This window comes from Gobius niger, assembly GCF_951799975.1.
Source record: "Gobius niger genome assembly, chromosome: 10".
NCBI lineage: Eukaryota > Metazoa > Chordata > Actinopteri > Gobiiformes > Gobiidae > Gobius > Gobius niger.
The window spans coordinates 36,337,555-36,353,913 of NC_136861.1; the positions used below are offsets into that span (position 1 = coordinate 36,337,555).

Sequence of the window (16,359 nt, forward strand, 5' to 3'; positions counted from 1 at the left end):
ACAGACCAGAGCACACTGCTGTAATAAAGCCACACAGACCAGAACACACTGCTGTAATAAAGCCTCACAGACCAGAGCACACTACTGTAATAAAGCCACATAGACCAGAGCACACTGCTGTAATAAAGCCTCACAGACCAGAGCACACTACTGTAAGAAAGCCACACAGACCAGAGCACACTGCTGTAATAAAGCCTCACAGACCAGAACACACTGCTGTAATAAAGCCACACAGACCAGAGCACACTGCTGTTATAAAACCATGTGGAGTGTGTATAAACTTCCCTCCTTTGTGTGCAGCATCCGGGTGAAGGTGTGCTTCTCCTACAGATACAGAGCTGGAGGCAGCAGTGACCGAGACAACATCAGTAAGTCCCGCTCAACTCAACTCACTGTTTATTTATATAGGACACTGAGCAAGCACATGCCTGCGACACACTAGAGAGTTCAGACCAAACATTATTACATTTTTTCTACAATTAACAATTTCACGCACACACACAGCCACGTTTTGTTTGTCGTTCTGTTTATTTTTTTGACATTCATAAGACGTGGTAATTTCCTTGTTTGTTCTTTATATATATGTCTATTTACCCTTTTAAGCATTTGTGGACTCAAAGTTCCTTATATACATGGATTAACAAATGAATATAATTAGTGAAGTAATATTTTCAAAATGCATTTGCTAGTATTGGATTTGTATTGGTGTACTGTCCACTTAAAGGACGCCACAAGTCATCAGTATTTCATGGATCAGAAATACTATCATCCATCAGACACAAATTGCAATCCCTCTGCCACTTAGCACACATCCCACTGTTTTTGGGCCAGCGTTTCAAAAATCCATTCCCCCAAATTGCCAGTGTTAATGCTTATTTCCCACACTGCCTGAACGTATTCCCAGTAGTTTAGCTTTTTGAGAGTTAATTATGGTCTGAACAGTGCTGTGGATACGTGATCTGTCCAGGAGAGTTCCTTTAGAATTTGAAATGTCTTCGCGGTCCAGCCCTCGGTGTCTGCAGGTGCTGGGTGGGAGGGTGCAGATTGATTGGGTGACAGCGTGTTCTGTTTGTCCCTTTGTCCTCTGCCGGTGCTAAATCACATGACTGTGACACACCCTCTGCCTGTCCCGTCCTGACCTTGTCTGTCCTTGGCTTTGGACGAAGACACGATCTCAAAGACAGGAGCAAAGAGAGTGCGACGTTAATATTTAATGTGAGACGAGGCTCCATTACATCTGTCAGTCTTTATTTTTACCTGCATGGATTTCAATAAGTCAGCCAGGAAAACCCGTGTATAATCTGCTGTCTTTCTGCTTTTCTTTTTTTCCCATTTTTTGTGTATTTATGGGCTGTTGAACCACTTTGCTCCTCTCCATGTCTTTGTATCTTTATTTAGTAGAAAAATAAATTCATAATTCAGCGTTTGGTAAAGTAGTTTTTGAAAAATTAGAGAATGTTTCTCTAATTGCTTTTTTAAAAGCACTAAAAGCCTCCTACAAACATTAAGTTTAAGTTTACCCCAACAAGTCCTCACGCTGCGCCACTTTAGCTACATTTCGGAAAAAAGGATTGAAAAACAACAACACAAACAATTTCCAAGTGCCTTTCACAGCCAAGCGATTCCTCAATTTATCATAAGACAATCTGCAGATTAATCGATTACCAAAATAATCGTGTGTTGCTGCTACTTATTCCTGTGTGAAGCATTGACTGCATTGAACACTCCTGTGCAGACTAAAACTCCGGTGAGGCTAACATGGTGTCCTGTTTTCCTCCAGCCGTGCAGTTTGTGGTGAGTGCCGACGTGACCAGCCTGAAGCCTCGCGTCCGTTTCTCCAGTGGACAGAGCCAGGTGCGGTCCCACCTCTCCATGCCCAGGGCCCAATGCTCCACGCTCAGGGCGGGGCTGCAGGTACGCCGGGGGGGACACGTGTGCAGAGTCGCCTCAACATTTACCCAAGCGAGAGTAATGATGATCCATGTAGCGGATCAAAGACATGATTCAGTTGTAACACCCCGTGCCTTACCTTAGGGTTCACACTGTGTATTGCCTGCTTATAAAGGACCAATTACTGAGAAACCAAAACCATCCCTTTGTCTTCTCCCAAAAAACACACATTTAGATGATATTATGTCCACTTTAAACTCATGAGAGTGACAGGCAGTTTGTGAGGAGTCTGCTCAGTGAAAGTGTGAGGTTGAGGGCTCTGAACCATGAGCAGAGGAGATCCACATGCTGCAAATGACGGGCAGGAATGTTGATTCTCCCATAGCATCTTATTATTATTGTCAGAGTAAAAAGGGACAAAACGTAACCCCGTGCAATGCTTATTTTATAACATCTTTTCCACTTGAGAGCTGCAGATTTCATGTTGTTGTTCCCAGAGCCGCCTCAGTGACTCTGATTGTAAATGATAATAATACTGCAAACACAAACGTAGTCTCTTCTCTTTTCAGATTCCAGTGACAGATCAAGTCCATCCTCTGGTGTTTTCTCTGAACGCCTCATTAGTCCAAAAACTGCCCAAAAAACGCAACGGGCTACAGGATCTGAGACGGTTCCCAGTGACCAGTCAGCCACTTCCACTGGTCAGACACCAGGTGAGGCCCTAACACAGTGACCAGTCAGACACCAGGTGAGGCTATAGCACAGTGACCAGTCAGACACCAGGTGAGGCCCTAACACAGTGACCAGTCAGACACCAGGTGAGGCCCTAACACAGTGACCAGTCAGACACCAGGTGAGGCCCTAACACAGTGATCAGTCAGACACCAGTTGAGGCCCTAACACAGTGATCAGTCAGACACCAGGTGAGGCCCTAACACAGTGATTGGTCAGACACCAGGTGAGGCCCTAACACAGTAACCAGTCAGACACCAGGTGAGGCCCCAGCACAGTGACCAGTCAGACACCAGGTGAGGCCCTAACACAGTAACCAGTCAGACACCAGGTGAGGCCCTAACACAGTGATTGGTCAGACACCAGGTGAGGCCCTAACACAGTAACCAGTCAGACACCAGGTGAGGCCACAACACAGTAACCAGTCAGACACCTGGTGAGGCCCTAACACAGTGACCAGTCAGACACCAGGTGAGGCCCTAACACAGTGATTGGTCAGACACCAGGTGAGGCCCTAACACAGTGACCAGTCAGACACCAGGTGAGGCCACAGCACAGTGACCAGTCAGACACCAGGTGAGACCCTAACACAGTGATTGGTCAGACACCAGGTGAGGCCCTAACACAGTGATTGGTCAGACACCAGGTGAGGCCCTAACACAGTGACCAGTCAGACACCAGGTGAGGCCCTAACACAGTAACCAGTCAGACACCAGGTGAGGCCCCAGCACAGTGACCAGTCAGACACCAGGTGAGGCCCTAACACAGTGCCCAGTCAGACACCAGGTGAGGCCCTAACACAGTAACCAGTCAGACACCTGGTGAGGCCACAACACAGTGACCAGTCAGACACCAGGTGAGGCCCTAACACAGTGACCAGTCAGACACCAGGTGAGGCCCTAACACAGTGACCAGTCAGACACCAAGTGAGGCCCTAACACAGTGATTGGTCAGACACCAGGTGAGGCCCTAACACAGTGCCCAGTCAGACACCAGGTGAGGCCCTAACACAGTGACCAGTCAGACACCAGGTGAGGCCACAGCACAGTGACCAGTCAGACACCAGGTGAGGCCCTAACACAGTGACCAGTCAGACACCAGGTGAGGCCCTAACACAGTGACCAGTCAGACACCAGGTGAGGCCCTAACACAGTGACCAGTCAGACACCAGGTGAGGCTATAGCACAGTGACCAGTCAGACACCAGGTGAGGCCCTAACACAGTGACCAGTCAGACACCAGGTGAGGCCCTAACACAGTGACCAGTCAGACACCAGGTGAGGCTATAGCACAGTGCCCAGTCAGACACCAGGTGAGGCCCTAAAACAGCGACTAGTCAGACACCAGGTGAGGCCCTAACACAGTGATCAGTCAGACACCAGGTGAGGCCACAGCACAGTGACCAGTCAGACACCAGGTGAGGCCCTAACACAGTGATCAGTCAGACACCAGGTGAGGCCACAGCACAGTGACCAGTCAGACACCAGGTGAGGCCCTAACACAGTGACCAGTCAGACACCAGGTGAGGCCCTAACACAGTAACCAGTCAGACACCTGGTGAGGCCACAACACAGTGACCAGTCAGACACCAGGTGAGGATATAGCATAGTGACCAGTCAGACACCAGGTGAGGATATAGCACAGTGATCAGTCAGACACCATGTGAGGCTATAACACAGTGACCAGTCAGACACCAGGTGAGGCCCTAACACAGTGACCAGTCAGACACCAGGTGAGGCCCTAACACAGTAACCAGTCAGACACCTGGTGAGGCCACAACACAGTGACCAGTCAGACACCAGGTGAGGATATAGCATAGTGACCAGTCAGACACCAGGTGAGGATATAGCACAGTGACCAGTCAGACACCAGGTGAGGCCCTAACACAGTGACCAGTCAGACACCAGGTGAGGCCCTAACACAGTGACCAGTCAAACACCAGGTGAGGCCCTAACACAGTGACCAGTCAGACACCAGGTGAGGCCCTAACACAGTGACCAGTCAGACACCAGGTGAGCCTATAGCACAGTGACCAGTCAGACACCAGGTGAGGCCCTAACACAGTGACCAGTAAAGTAAGTGAATTATACAAATCCGTGTGTTGTTGGCAGATCCACATTCAGAAGGCGTGTGGTACTGATAACCGTTGCCATAGTAACCTGCAGATGACAGCACAGTTCACTGATGAGAAGCACACACCTCTGGACACGTGAGTACCTCCTCCTCAGGTGTCTGCATATGACCATGTGTCACCACAAGGCTCAGAAGACACTGTAGCACAATATGGGGGGAAAAATCTATATGTTCAGCTCTATTTTCGAAGTGCTAGATTTCCAGATGAATGTGAAGCCAGCCAACCGACCCGGGGCAAGACACCAACAGTGCATCGTGTTGATTTGTGCCATTAAAAGTACTTTCACACATAGTAGCACCGAAAAACATTCAATTCACAGGCTAGTGTACTTTGTGAAGTTTATGTAGTATCTTTTCATCCTATGCCTATTCTTAACAGTGTCCTGATCAGTGAAGGGACTGCAGCCTAATTCTAATGTACTTTCTCAGTGTGGCGGGAGGGCACCAGCTCCTGTTCCTGGACTCCAGTCTCAATCTGCTACTGCTTCATGTCAATGTCACCAACCTGCCATCGCCGTGGAAACCTCAAAACCACACCCACAATGTCTCGTCTCCATGGAGACCCCTGAACAACACCCACAGTGCGCTGTCTCCTTGGCGACTGGCAGAGGACGCCCATAACGTGGCCCTGAATGTGACCATCCCCCCGTCTCTCATCTACTCGGGAGTGCGGACCAAGGTGCAGCCTTCTCACTGTTGATCTCAGATAAACACTGATCATGGAGAAGAGCTCACTCAGACATCTGCTGTCGTTCACAGGGGGCCTCTCCGGCAGTGGAATGTACTGTGGAGGGCCACGTTCTGCTGTGTGAGCTGGGAAACCCTCTGAAGGCCAATCAGCAGGTGAGCACCCTGTAGCACTTTACATTCACAGTCCTGGTGGTCCATGGTGGGCGGGTGAGGAGGGGGTGGGGTTTACTCGTGCAGCATCATTAATAAACACAGAAAGTTGTCACAGCAGCTTCTCTACAGAGACATCCTGCTCTGTGGCCTGATGCTGGCAATGGTCAGTTTATGGCCCCGACATGTCGGAAACTCACGGCTGCAGGGACCCACTTGTTCAACTAAGCAGGCACAGATTTCACACAAAGTGAATCCATTTTGACTAGATGATCACTATGTTTTCATAAGTATACTTTTGTGACATTTTTGTTTGTTGAACATAGGGTGTAAGCTCAAAAAGGGACACACTGATCTTATAAAAGCAGTACTAAGTAACGTGTTTACCTTAATAAATCCTCCCCGTGGTCCCTGTGGGGGTAATACAAGTGTTTATGGGATGATTAGAGGGTCTTTCATCGCCCCCTGGTGTCTCTGGACAGAAAACCATGTTTGCAACTTGACTGCCACCGGTCCGGAGAAAGCAATACACACTAATGGAATCACGAAGAAGAAGCTAACATGCTAATGGGCAAAGCTAACTGCGGGCTAACGTCACTTTAAATAGTATTTACAGCCAAGTTTGAGTGAAAAAAAATATTTCCGTTGTATAATTGGATGCACAGTAACCCTCTCTCCCCTTTCCTGTCAGCGTAGTATTTACTCTCCAAGACCATTAATAAGTTAAAAAATCTTAACTTGCTACTACACCTGCAGTTGCGCTTATGGCCTCTAGGGGAAGAGTTACTTAGTACTGCTTTAAAAAGAGCCTTGTAGTCGACTCTACAGCAGGAAACAATCAGCTAAATTCTATTATTCACCTTATTCAGCCCCGCCCACTTTTGCCTCTTTTTGCCTTGTCTCAGCACTTCCTCAACTGCTTCAAACATGACCATATATGAAGAAGAATAAGATCTTTATTTATGTATATATATATATAGATAATATATATAATATATAACTATAAATATGATAGATATATTTATATATATGGGCGATTCCAGAGATGTCGTGTATCTGTGAATAGGGCTAAAGCTCCGTTGGATGTAACAAACATATTGTTCACTGTTGGGGTTCCCTGCAGGTGGATGTGTGGATCCGCTTCCAGCCGTCTGAGGCCAGTCTGAGGAGCCGAGAGATCCAGAGCCAAGTGCAGCTCTCCACGTGAGTGACCTCCTGACTGCACACGTCCACACTCATCACATCAACACAAACATTCACTATCCATTCAAGGAGATGATGAGGCTCAGCTTTGGACTGTTCAGTGAGGTTTATGCAGAATCAAATAACATGACAAATTCCCTGATACACAGTTCATACAGATCGATATTTTGGTTTGTCTTCACACTCTAAACCAGTCGAAGCTGTATTTTAACACTTACAGTATATCAAACCTTTTCTCATTTGAATGGCCTTGTCTTTGGGAAAACCCGAAGGTTCTCTCAGTCCCAGATAGTCCCAGTGTCTTTGAAGGTGTCCTGTACGTGTATATACTGACTCTCACGTGTGTATATGTGTGTATATGTGTGTATATGTGTGTATATGTGTGTGTTCTCAGTCTGAGTGAGCAGTGGGACCTGTTTCCTGTCACCGTCTCCATGTTGGTGGAAGTGTCGCTGCAAACCTCCCTCACGCTGTATGTAACACCTCAGCACATGTACCCCTGAATCCACTTTTACTTTGTTTTGTTTTGTTTTGTTTATTGTTTATTCCGAGTTCAATGTACAATATATACAAAATATACATTTTTTACACCATTTTTTACATTAACATGTGCAGCTTTTGCGACATTTTAACATGCATTCATGACATATATACTTACATATATACATAATGCTGTACATAAACTCGAAAAGGAGTGGGAGGAAGTATAACTTATAAATTCCCACCCCTGTTGATATCATATTTACATTAATGTTGTTGGAGCCGGTGGCAGGGCAATGCACAACAACCTGATGGCAACAGTCAGCACAATGATCCCAGCCAATCCCAGCTGCAGCAGGACGACAACGCAACGACACACCAGCAACGCACCAAAGCCGCCGAGCCAGTGAAACACAAATCTCCCTCCAACAAGAGACAGGACGCCACGTTCAGTCAGTGTGACCAATCTGAGAAGTTCGATTTGTTTATAGTTTGGTTTTACTTCTTTCTTTTTTTTTTCTGTTATTGTTTTTTCCTTCTTTCTTTACAACATTATTCAAGTAATGCACATTGACTTGTAGTTTTCAACCATCCAAAGGGATGATACTTGAACTTGTGCTCTCCAACCAAATGTGCCAATCACTTCAATTTTCCTTCTGTTTTCCGTCATGTGGCAACATATCAACCTAGTGGTAGAAAGATACAGCGCCCCTTGCACAACAACCTCACTACGTCACCGGCCTGCCACCCCCCCACCACACCCAGGACCAGCCACAACCACCACACGACCAGTCACCACCCTGCCATCACCCACCGCCACACCACCAGCCCCTCCAGTGGTTGCTTCCTTTCACAAACACATCAATATAACTGATAAACGTTTTTTGCTTGCGACAAATACATATAAACATAATTTTATATACAATTTATATGTCACGGAACCAAAGTGTACTATTCAAAGAAATCTACGTAAGTACATACTGTGTATCAATAATACCTTCTTCGGCTAAGTATTCATACATAACTTTCTTTTTGTAAAGTATTTTAAAGTGATGAATGTCTGTACATTCCTTGAGGTCTCCCTTCAGGTTATTCCATAGTTTGACTCCACATACCGATACACAAAAGCTTTTTTTGGTTTTATGAATCTGGGGTTGTTTAAAAATTGAGTTCCCTCTTAGATTGTAGCCTCCTTCTCTGTTACGGAACATTTTTTGAAGGTTAAATGGTAGCAAAAGTGCATTCGCTTTATACATAATTTGGGCAGTTTGAAAATTTACGAGGTCATTGAATTTAAGTATATTAGATTGTAAGAATAACACATTTGTATGTTCCCTGTAACCTACCTTATGGATAATTCTGACGGCTCTTTTTTGAAGAACAGATAATGAATTGAGAGCAGTTTTATAATTGTTACCCCACGTTTCAATACAATACAGTAAATATGGAAAAACCAATGAGTACTTAAGTTACTTCTTCTTCTCTGATAAAATGCTTCAATTTCTTGAATTATGTTGTGTAATAGATACAATTGTCTTACACATTTTAAAACAACTTTTGAACAATAGACCCATGTCTCCCAAATATCACTCCCAAATCTGTCTAAATCTGTGTTAGTGAGCACCTCTCCCTCCCCCCTCACAGCTGTGTCATATCCAGATGCTGATTCCACTGTAAGAAGGTTGCACAGGCGCCTCACGCTGTCTACAATAAAAGGACACTCTGAAATGTTCAGGTTGGCTTTATTGGGGGGAAGTTGCTGGATATTGGTAAGAACTTGAACAAACTGTCGTATACGCTGATCCAGAGCATCCCAAACATGCTCAATAGGTGCCATGTCCGGTGAGTCTGCTGCGTCAGATCCATGAGGCCGTGCGTTAACCCGAGGTGATGGTTGCGGATGAATGGCACAATCATGTCTTGTTGTCCATATCAACAGCCTGATGAACCTATGGGCTGCACTGCATGAAGCAAATAGTGTCACACCAGATGCTGACCCCCCCCCCGACACTGACCCCCCCCAATAAAGCAAAAGCGAACATTTCAGAGTGTCCTCATGAACATATTCTCAGATGATGTTTAGTGGATATTAGAGGTGTATCCGACCCCATGAAAAGCAAAAAGTGAACGGTGTGTGAGTTAGCATTTAGCTCAGAGGACAATGGGTTGACAACAGCAACTGAAAACATCTGGATCGTTCATAATTTGCGATGTTTTACGGCTAACGCTCACAGCTATAGGTGAAGTACATAGAGCAGGCTAATGATAACAGACTCTGAAAAACTAGCCCACTAGCTAACTCCAACACTACTTCTCCTTATTGTTTCTGTGGTTAGAAAGACTGCTCCATTCCATCCACGGACATGGTTCCGTCAGCAGAGGAAACCTACCAGAAACCCCCAAAACAGTTGATCCTGAAGTATAGCGTCCACTGGGAAAGTGAAGGCATAAAAAGTCACACAATGCACCTTTAAAGCATCCCTGGGCCCGTTCTGAGCCACTATGCTCCCACACTGTGTTTTATATGACACCTTTGATTTGTTGGCATGCCATTGGCTAATAATAATGATAATAAAAGCTTGCGTTGTTCATTTAGGAAAGACACACCAGCACAGTCTGAGTTTATAACACAGTCTTTTAGTGAACCCCCTGGTGCCCTTGGTTTGTAAAGCTGACACCCGTGTGTTGTGTCACAGTGCAGGCTCTTGTTTGTGTGCACAGGCTGGATGCTCCGGGGCCCGTGTACTTCAGTGGCCGTGTGGTCGGAGAGTCGGCCATGACGAGGACCTCGGACATTGGCTCTTTAGTGACATTTCACTTTCAGGTAAATGACACAAATACTAATGATATTGATGGGTTTCAGGCGGCATTAAAACATAGCTCTCTGGCCATGAGGGCAGGCTAACTTACAGTTCAGACAGACCACAATATCCTGGTGACGTTCTAGAATGTCACGTCATAATTTGAGTTGGTGCAGGGGCCGATACAACTCAATGTGATAGACAGTTTTGGAAAGAAATGTCCAAATGTTTTTTCTGATCAATATTTCATCTGACCAACATCAACACGTACATTTGAATATCATCTCCAATTTTGGACGCCTTTATGAGACAGTCATGTGACTTTGGGACAGTTTTTGTTTCATGTGGATAGATCCAGAGGTGTAGGGTAGGCGGCTGTCTGGGGCCCCCAACAGTGAAGGACCTCCATGAACCAACCTAGCTAGCAACAAACTCGTGATATCCACAGTCTTCCTAATGATTCAGGTGATGCAGTTACATCATCTCTCCACCACTGCTCCGTGGCGCTGTGTATCCCCATCCTGCTGCTGCTTTAGTGAGTCATGGTTTCCTAATGTTAGCGTATAATGATCAGTGGACAGACCTGTTTACTCATGTCTGCACTAGATTATATTTCTAACAGTGAAACCAGTTTATTGTCACTCTCATCATGGCCTAAAGAACCTCAGCTTCTGTTCTGAGGAAAACGTATGCAGAGAACTGCATTATGGGAGTTGTCAGGTCGCTCCTGCCCGAATGATGTCCCCTCTCCCAGTGCGCAGTACACCGAGCGGCCACCAGAGGGCCCCCTACGGACATTGTTGCTTGGTACCCTTGCTACGCCACTGGATAGATCCAGCAATACAGAGATATGAACCATAAACCAAGTCCGAAATTCAGCATTTTGACTGTTGCCATAGTTACCACAATAGCAATTCTGAGCTGCATCAACTCCATTTTAAACTTTCGTCTGTTTAGGAAGTTGTATGGTCATGTGAATTATACTTTTTTCCCCCCATTTATTTTTATTAAAGGTGCATTATGCAACTTTTTTGGGGAAAAAGTGAATATTTGTCCCTTCAGTGGTGGTTAGCTTGGCGCTTTTGCTTTCTTTTTTCATTTTGCTGATGGCGCAGACTGGTTGCCTCGCTTCCGTCAGTCTACCTCAGGGCAGCTGTGGCTACAATAGTAGCTTACCATCACCGAGTATGGAGTGAATGAACAGTGCAATGTAAAGCGTCTTTGAGTGTCCAGAAAAGCGCTGTATAAAACCAATGCTTTATTATTATTATTCCATCCCGGTGGCTTCAAGGACGCTCCAGGACCAATTTTATTTCAGGATTTTAAGGGTTTCTGGTAGATTTTCTGTATGGAATGTATATGTAACCATAGACACAGCAGTGAAAACGTACTAGAAATCCTAAAAAAAACAATTGGAGCATCTCAGATGGAAAATAGCCGCTGGGTCACTGAACGGTGAAATACGCTCTAATATATTCACATTTTTCCATCCATTTCTTTTTTGTTTGTTTTTTACATGTGTACATTTTTTTATATGTATAAATAAAAACATAAAGATAAAACACAACGAATGTACTTACACATTGTAATCATGAATCAATCGAGTAGAACATTCTACAGGAACGTTTTGTTTTTTCCTCAGGTGCACACGAGTGGGCGGCCCCTGCGTCGCCTGGGTAACCTGATGCTGGTGTTGGATTGGCCGTTGGAGCTGTGGAATGGGAAGTGGCTGCTGTACCTGAGCCAGATGGAGATCTATGGGACGTCTGTCAAAGATTGTTCCCCTTCAGCCGCCCTCAACCCGCTCGGACTCCCGGTACGCAGACCGAGCGCGGGTCAGGGGCCTTTAGGGTGACCTCTAAAAGGAGTCAGACTTAGCCCCACAGCACACACGAGTGGAGCAGCCTAAGCAATAAAAAGGCATAAAGTGTCCGACCCTGATAATTGTTCTCAGCTCAAAATGTCCAGGAAGCTGAGCACTTTGGAAACCTTTGCTACAATGGAAAAGCAAGCTTCTAGATAAGGTTCAAGAATATAAGCGTTGATTCTTTTCATACAGTATGTCAACATGCTGTATGAAAAGAAGAAGAATCGCTAATCGTTATTGGGAAAAACTACAGAGAGGGGAAGGACCGCGGCCTCTGGAGCCTATAGTTCAGCTTTGTGCCATTCGATTCAGTTTGGCCCATTCAGTGCAGTTACATGACAAAGGGAAAGACAAATCTCTTGCCTATTCGGACTAGAACAGGATTGCCCAAACCGATGTAAAAATGGGAAATTTGATTGAGTGGGAGGGGCGATCATTTGTCCCCTGAGCCGATCGGCAAGTGGCGTGGGCCGATGGCGGTCAGATTGGAGCATTAACCGCAGAGTCTAATCGGTCACAAAGTAACTATGCATGCTGCCCAGGATCATCAACTGTTTGCTAACAACAAAATAGTTCGCAAAGCCATCAACTCCCGCCCCCTGCTGGCCGGGAGTTGTGCCGAGTCAGATTTTTTGTCTAGTCGGATTAGACTTCACATGTAAACATACTGATGGATACCAATCGGTCTATTGTGGTGGGTCAGGTTTCAGATGAGGAGGTGAGAAAGAAGCGTAATCTGGAAGACACTTTGGAGCAAAAAGAGCGGCCCAGAACGGCACCATCTCTGCCCCTGCACTCCCCCAGAAGGAAGTCCTACACCCTGGTAAAGTACTGCTTCTACTTCCGGAAATAACTCTGCACAAGAGCACACATGAAGCCACTGTTCACAGCAAAGGGCGCAAGGAATGCAGTCAAGTGGTTTAAATAAGGATAAAAAACGTTGCTACAAACTAATAGCAAGAGTAGTGAAGGCACTTTGAGCGCTGAAATGGTCAGAAAGATACAGAGGGGCTCTTCCAGGAGCAATGGACCACGTCATTACATCAGTTGGTGCAACAGCACATTTTGAGCTCTTTAAAAAGGAGACCAACTCAAACATAGCATCAAGGAACCCACACACCCGCTCTCAATGTACTTTTACATGGGAACTACATTATAACAGGATTTCAATCTCAAAAAGTTAAGCAAAAAAAATCCCTTAAAGCCATTTTCTTTTAGTGGTTTCAAATAAAAGTATACCACCTATTGAAATTGAAAATCCATGCCTGATTTGAGCATTGGCTTCGGTTATGGGGATACAGATAGGCCGTTTTATAAATAGAGAAAAACTACTCTCCTACTTTCGACTCTACCGTGAAGTGCCTGTGTTTGCAGAGCTGTGAGCTGGGGGCCCGGTGTGTGCGGGTGCTGTGTCCCCTCATCCACATGAACAACACAGCCACAGTCAGCGTGCGCTCCCGCCTGTGGAACTCCACTCTGCTGGAGGTGGGTGCTCCTCCCCGTCTGTGGGTGCTCCTCCCCGTCTGTGGGTGCTCCTCCCCGTCTGTGGGTGCTCTGGTGCTGCCTGAGTCCTGACCACTTCTGCCTGGCTGTTGTTACAGGACTTTGTGGAGGCCAGCTCAGTGACCATCAGTGGACGAGCCACTCTGCAGCTGCAAACGGACACGCCTACAATCAACATGAGAGAGCAGAGTGTTCAGGTACAACACTGACCTACATCAACATGAGAGAACAGAGTGTTCAGGTACAACACTGACCTACATCAACATGAGAGAGCAGAGTGTTCAGGTACAACACTGACCTACATCAACATGAGAGAACAGAGTGTTCAGGTACAACACTGACCTACATCAACATGAGAGAACAGAGTGTTCAGGTACAACACTGACCTACAGTCAACATGAGAGAACAGAGTGTTCAGGTACAACACTGACCTACATCAACATGAGAGAACAGAGTGTTCAGGTACAACACTCACCTACATCAACATGAGAGAACAGAGTGTTCAGGTACAACACTGACCTACATCAACATGAGAGAACAGAGTGTTCAGGTACAACACTGACCTACATCAACATGAGAGAACAGAGTGTTCAGGTACAACACTGACCTACATCAACATGAGAGAGCAGAGTGTTCAGGTACAACACTGACCTACAGTCAACATGAGAGAACAGAGTGTTCAGGTACAACACTGACCTACATCAACATGAGAGAGCAGAGTGTTCAGGTACAACACTGACCTACATCAACATGAGAGAACAGAGTGTTCAGGTACAACACTCACCTACATCAACATGAGAGAGCAGAGTGTTCAGGTACAACACTGACCTACATCAACATGAGAGAGCAGAGTGTTCAGGTACAACACTGACCTACATCAACATGAGAGAACAGAGTGTTCAGGTACAACACTGACCTACAGTCAACATGAGAGAACAGAGTGTTCAGGTACAACACTGACCTACAGTCAACATGAGAGAGCAGAGTGTTCAGGTACAACACTGACCTACAGTCGACATGAGAGAGCAGAGTGTTCAGGTACAACACTGACCTACATCAACATGAGAGAACAGAGTGTTCAGGTACAACACTCACCTACAGTCAACATGAGAGAACAGAGTGTTCAGGTACAACACTGACCTACATCAACATGAGAGAGCAGAGTGTTCAGGTACAACACTGACCTACATCAACATGAGAGAGCAGAGTGTTCAGGTACAACACTCACCTACATCAACATGAGAGAGCAGAGTGTTCAGGTACAACACTCACCTACATCAACATGAGAGAGCAGAGTGTCCAGGTACAACACTGACCTACATCAACATGAGAGAGCAGAGTGTTCAGGTACAGCACTGACCTACATCAACATGAGAGAGCAGAGTGTTCAGGTACAACACTCACCTACAGTCAACATGAGAGAACAGAGTGTTCAGGTACAACACTGACCTACATCAACATGAGAGAGCAGAGTGTTCAGGTACAACACTGACCTACATCAACATGAGAGAACAGAGTGTTCAGGTACAACACTGACCTACATCAACATGAGAGAGCAGAGTGTTCAGGTACAACACTGACCTACATCAACATGAGAGAGCAGAGTGTTCAGGTACAACACTCACCTACATCAACATGAGAGAGCAGAGTGTTCAGGTACAACACTCACCTACATCAACATGAGAGAGCAGAGTGTCCAGGTACAACACTGACCTACATCAACATGAGAGAGCAGAGTGTTCAGGTACAACACTCACCTACATCAACATGAGAGAGCAGAGTGTTCAGGTACAACACTGACCTACATCAACATGAGAGAACAGAGTGTTCAGGTACAACACTCACCTACAGTCAACATGAGAGAACAGAGTGTTCAGGTACAACACTGACCTACATCAACATGAGAGAGCAGAGTGTTCAGGTACAACACTGACCTACATCAACATGAGAGAGCAGAGTGTTCAGGTACAACACTCACCTACATCAACATGAGAGAGCAGAGTGTTCAGGTACAACACTCACCTACATCAACATGAGAGAGCAGAGTGTCCAGGTACAACACTGACCTACATCAACATGAGAGAGCAGAGTGTTCAGGTACAGCACTGACCTACATCAACATGAGAGTGCAGAGTGTTCAGGTACAACACTGACCTACATCAACATGAGAGAGCAGAGTGTTCAGGTACAACACTGACCTACAGTCAACATGAGAGAGCAGAGTGTTCAGGTACAACACTGACCTACATCAACATGAGAGAGCAGAGTGTTCAGGTACAACACTCACCTACAGTCAACATGAGAGAGCAGAGTGTTCAGGTACAACACTGACCTACATCAACATGAGAGAACAGAGTGTTCAGGTACAACACTGACCTACATCAACATGAGAGAGCAGAGTGTTCAGGTACAACACTGACCTACAGTCAACATGAGAGAGCAGAGTGTTCAGGTACAACACTGACCTACATCAACATGAGAGAGCAGAGTGTTCAGGTACAACACTCACCTACAGTCAACATGAGAGAGCAGAGTGTCCAGGTACAACACTGACCTACATCAACATGAGAGAGCAGAGTGTTCAGGTACAACACTGACCTACATCAACATGAGAGAGCAGAGTGTTCAGGTACAACACTCACCTACAGTCAACATGAGAGAGCAGAGTGTTCAGGTACAACACTGACCTACATCAACATGAGAGAGCAGAGTGTTCAGGTACAACACTGACCTACAGTCAACATGAGAGAGCAGAGTGTTCAGGTACAACACTGACCTACATCAACATGAGAGAGCAGAGTGTTCAGGTACAACACTCACCTACAGTCAACATGAGAGAGCAGAGTGTTCAGGTACAACACTGACCTACATCAACATGAGAGAACAGAGTGTTCAGGTACAACACTGACCT

The 16,359-nt window shown here is 45.8% G+C and overlaps 1 protein-coding gene across 1 annotated transcript in view; it reads left to right on the plus strand.

Annotated features, from left to right (window-relative positions):
• LOC306969634 (integrin alpha-3-like) overlaps positions 1–16,359 on the plus strand; it is a 44,416-nt gene that overhangs the window by 23,849 nt on the left and 4,208 nt on the right. The window contains exons 13-25 of the mRNA XM_079565319.1: positions 301–368; positions 1,781–1,914; positions 2,460–2,603; positions 4,733–4,830; positions 5,184–5,433; positions 5,514–5,597; positions 6,718–6,797; positions 7,192–7,269; positions 9,999–10,101; positions 11,721–11,894; positions 12,649–12,768; positions 13,320–13,430; positions 13,547–13,645. Of these exons, the coding sequence (XP_079421445.1) occupies positions 301–368; positions 1,781–1,914; positions 2,460–2,603; positions 4,733–4,830; positions 5,184–5,433; positions 5,514–5,597; positions 6,718–6,797; positions 7,192–7,269; positions 9,999–10,101; positions 11,721–11,894; positions 12,649–12,768; positions 13,320–13,430; positions 13,547–13,645 (1,543 nt within the window). The remainder of the gene's footprint in view (positions 1–300; positions 369–1,780; positions 1,915–2,459; positions 2,604–4,732; positions 4,831–5,183; positions 5,434–5,513; positions 5,598–6,717; positions 6,798–7,191; positions 7,270–9,998; positions 10,102–11,720; positions 11,895–12,648; positions 12,769–13,319; positions 13,431–13,546; positions 13,646–16,359) is intronic.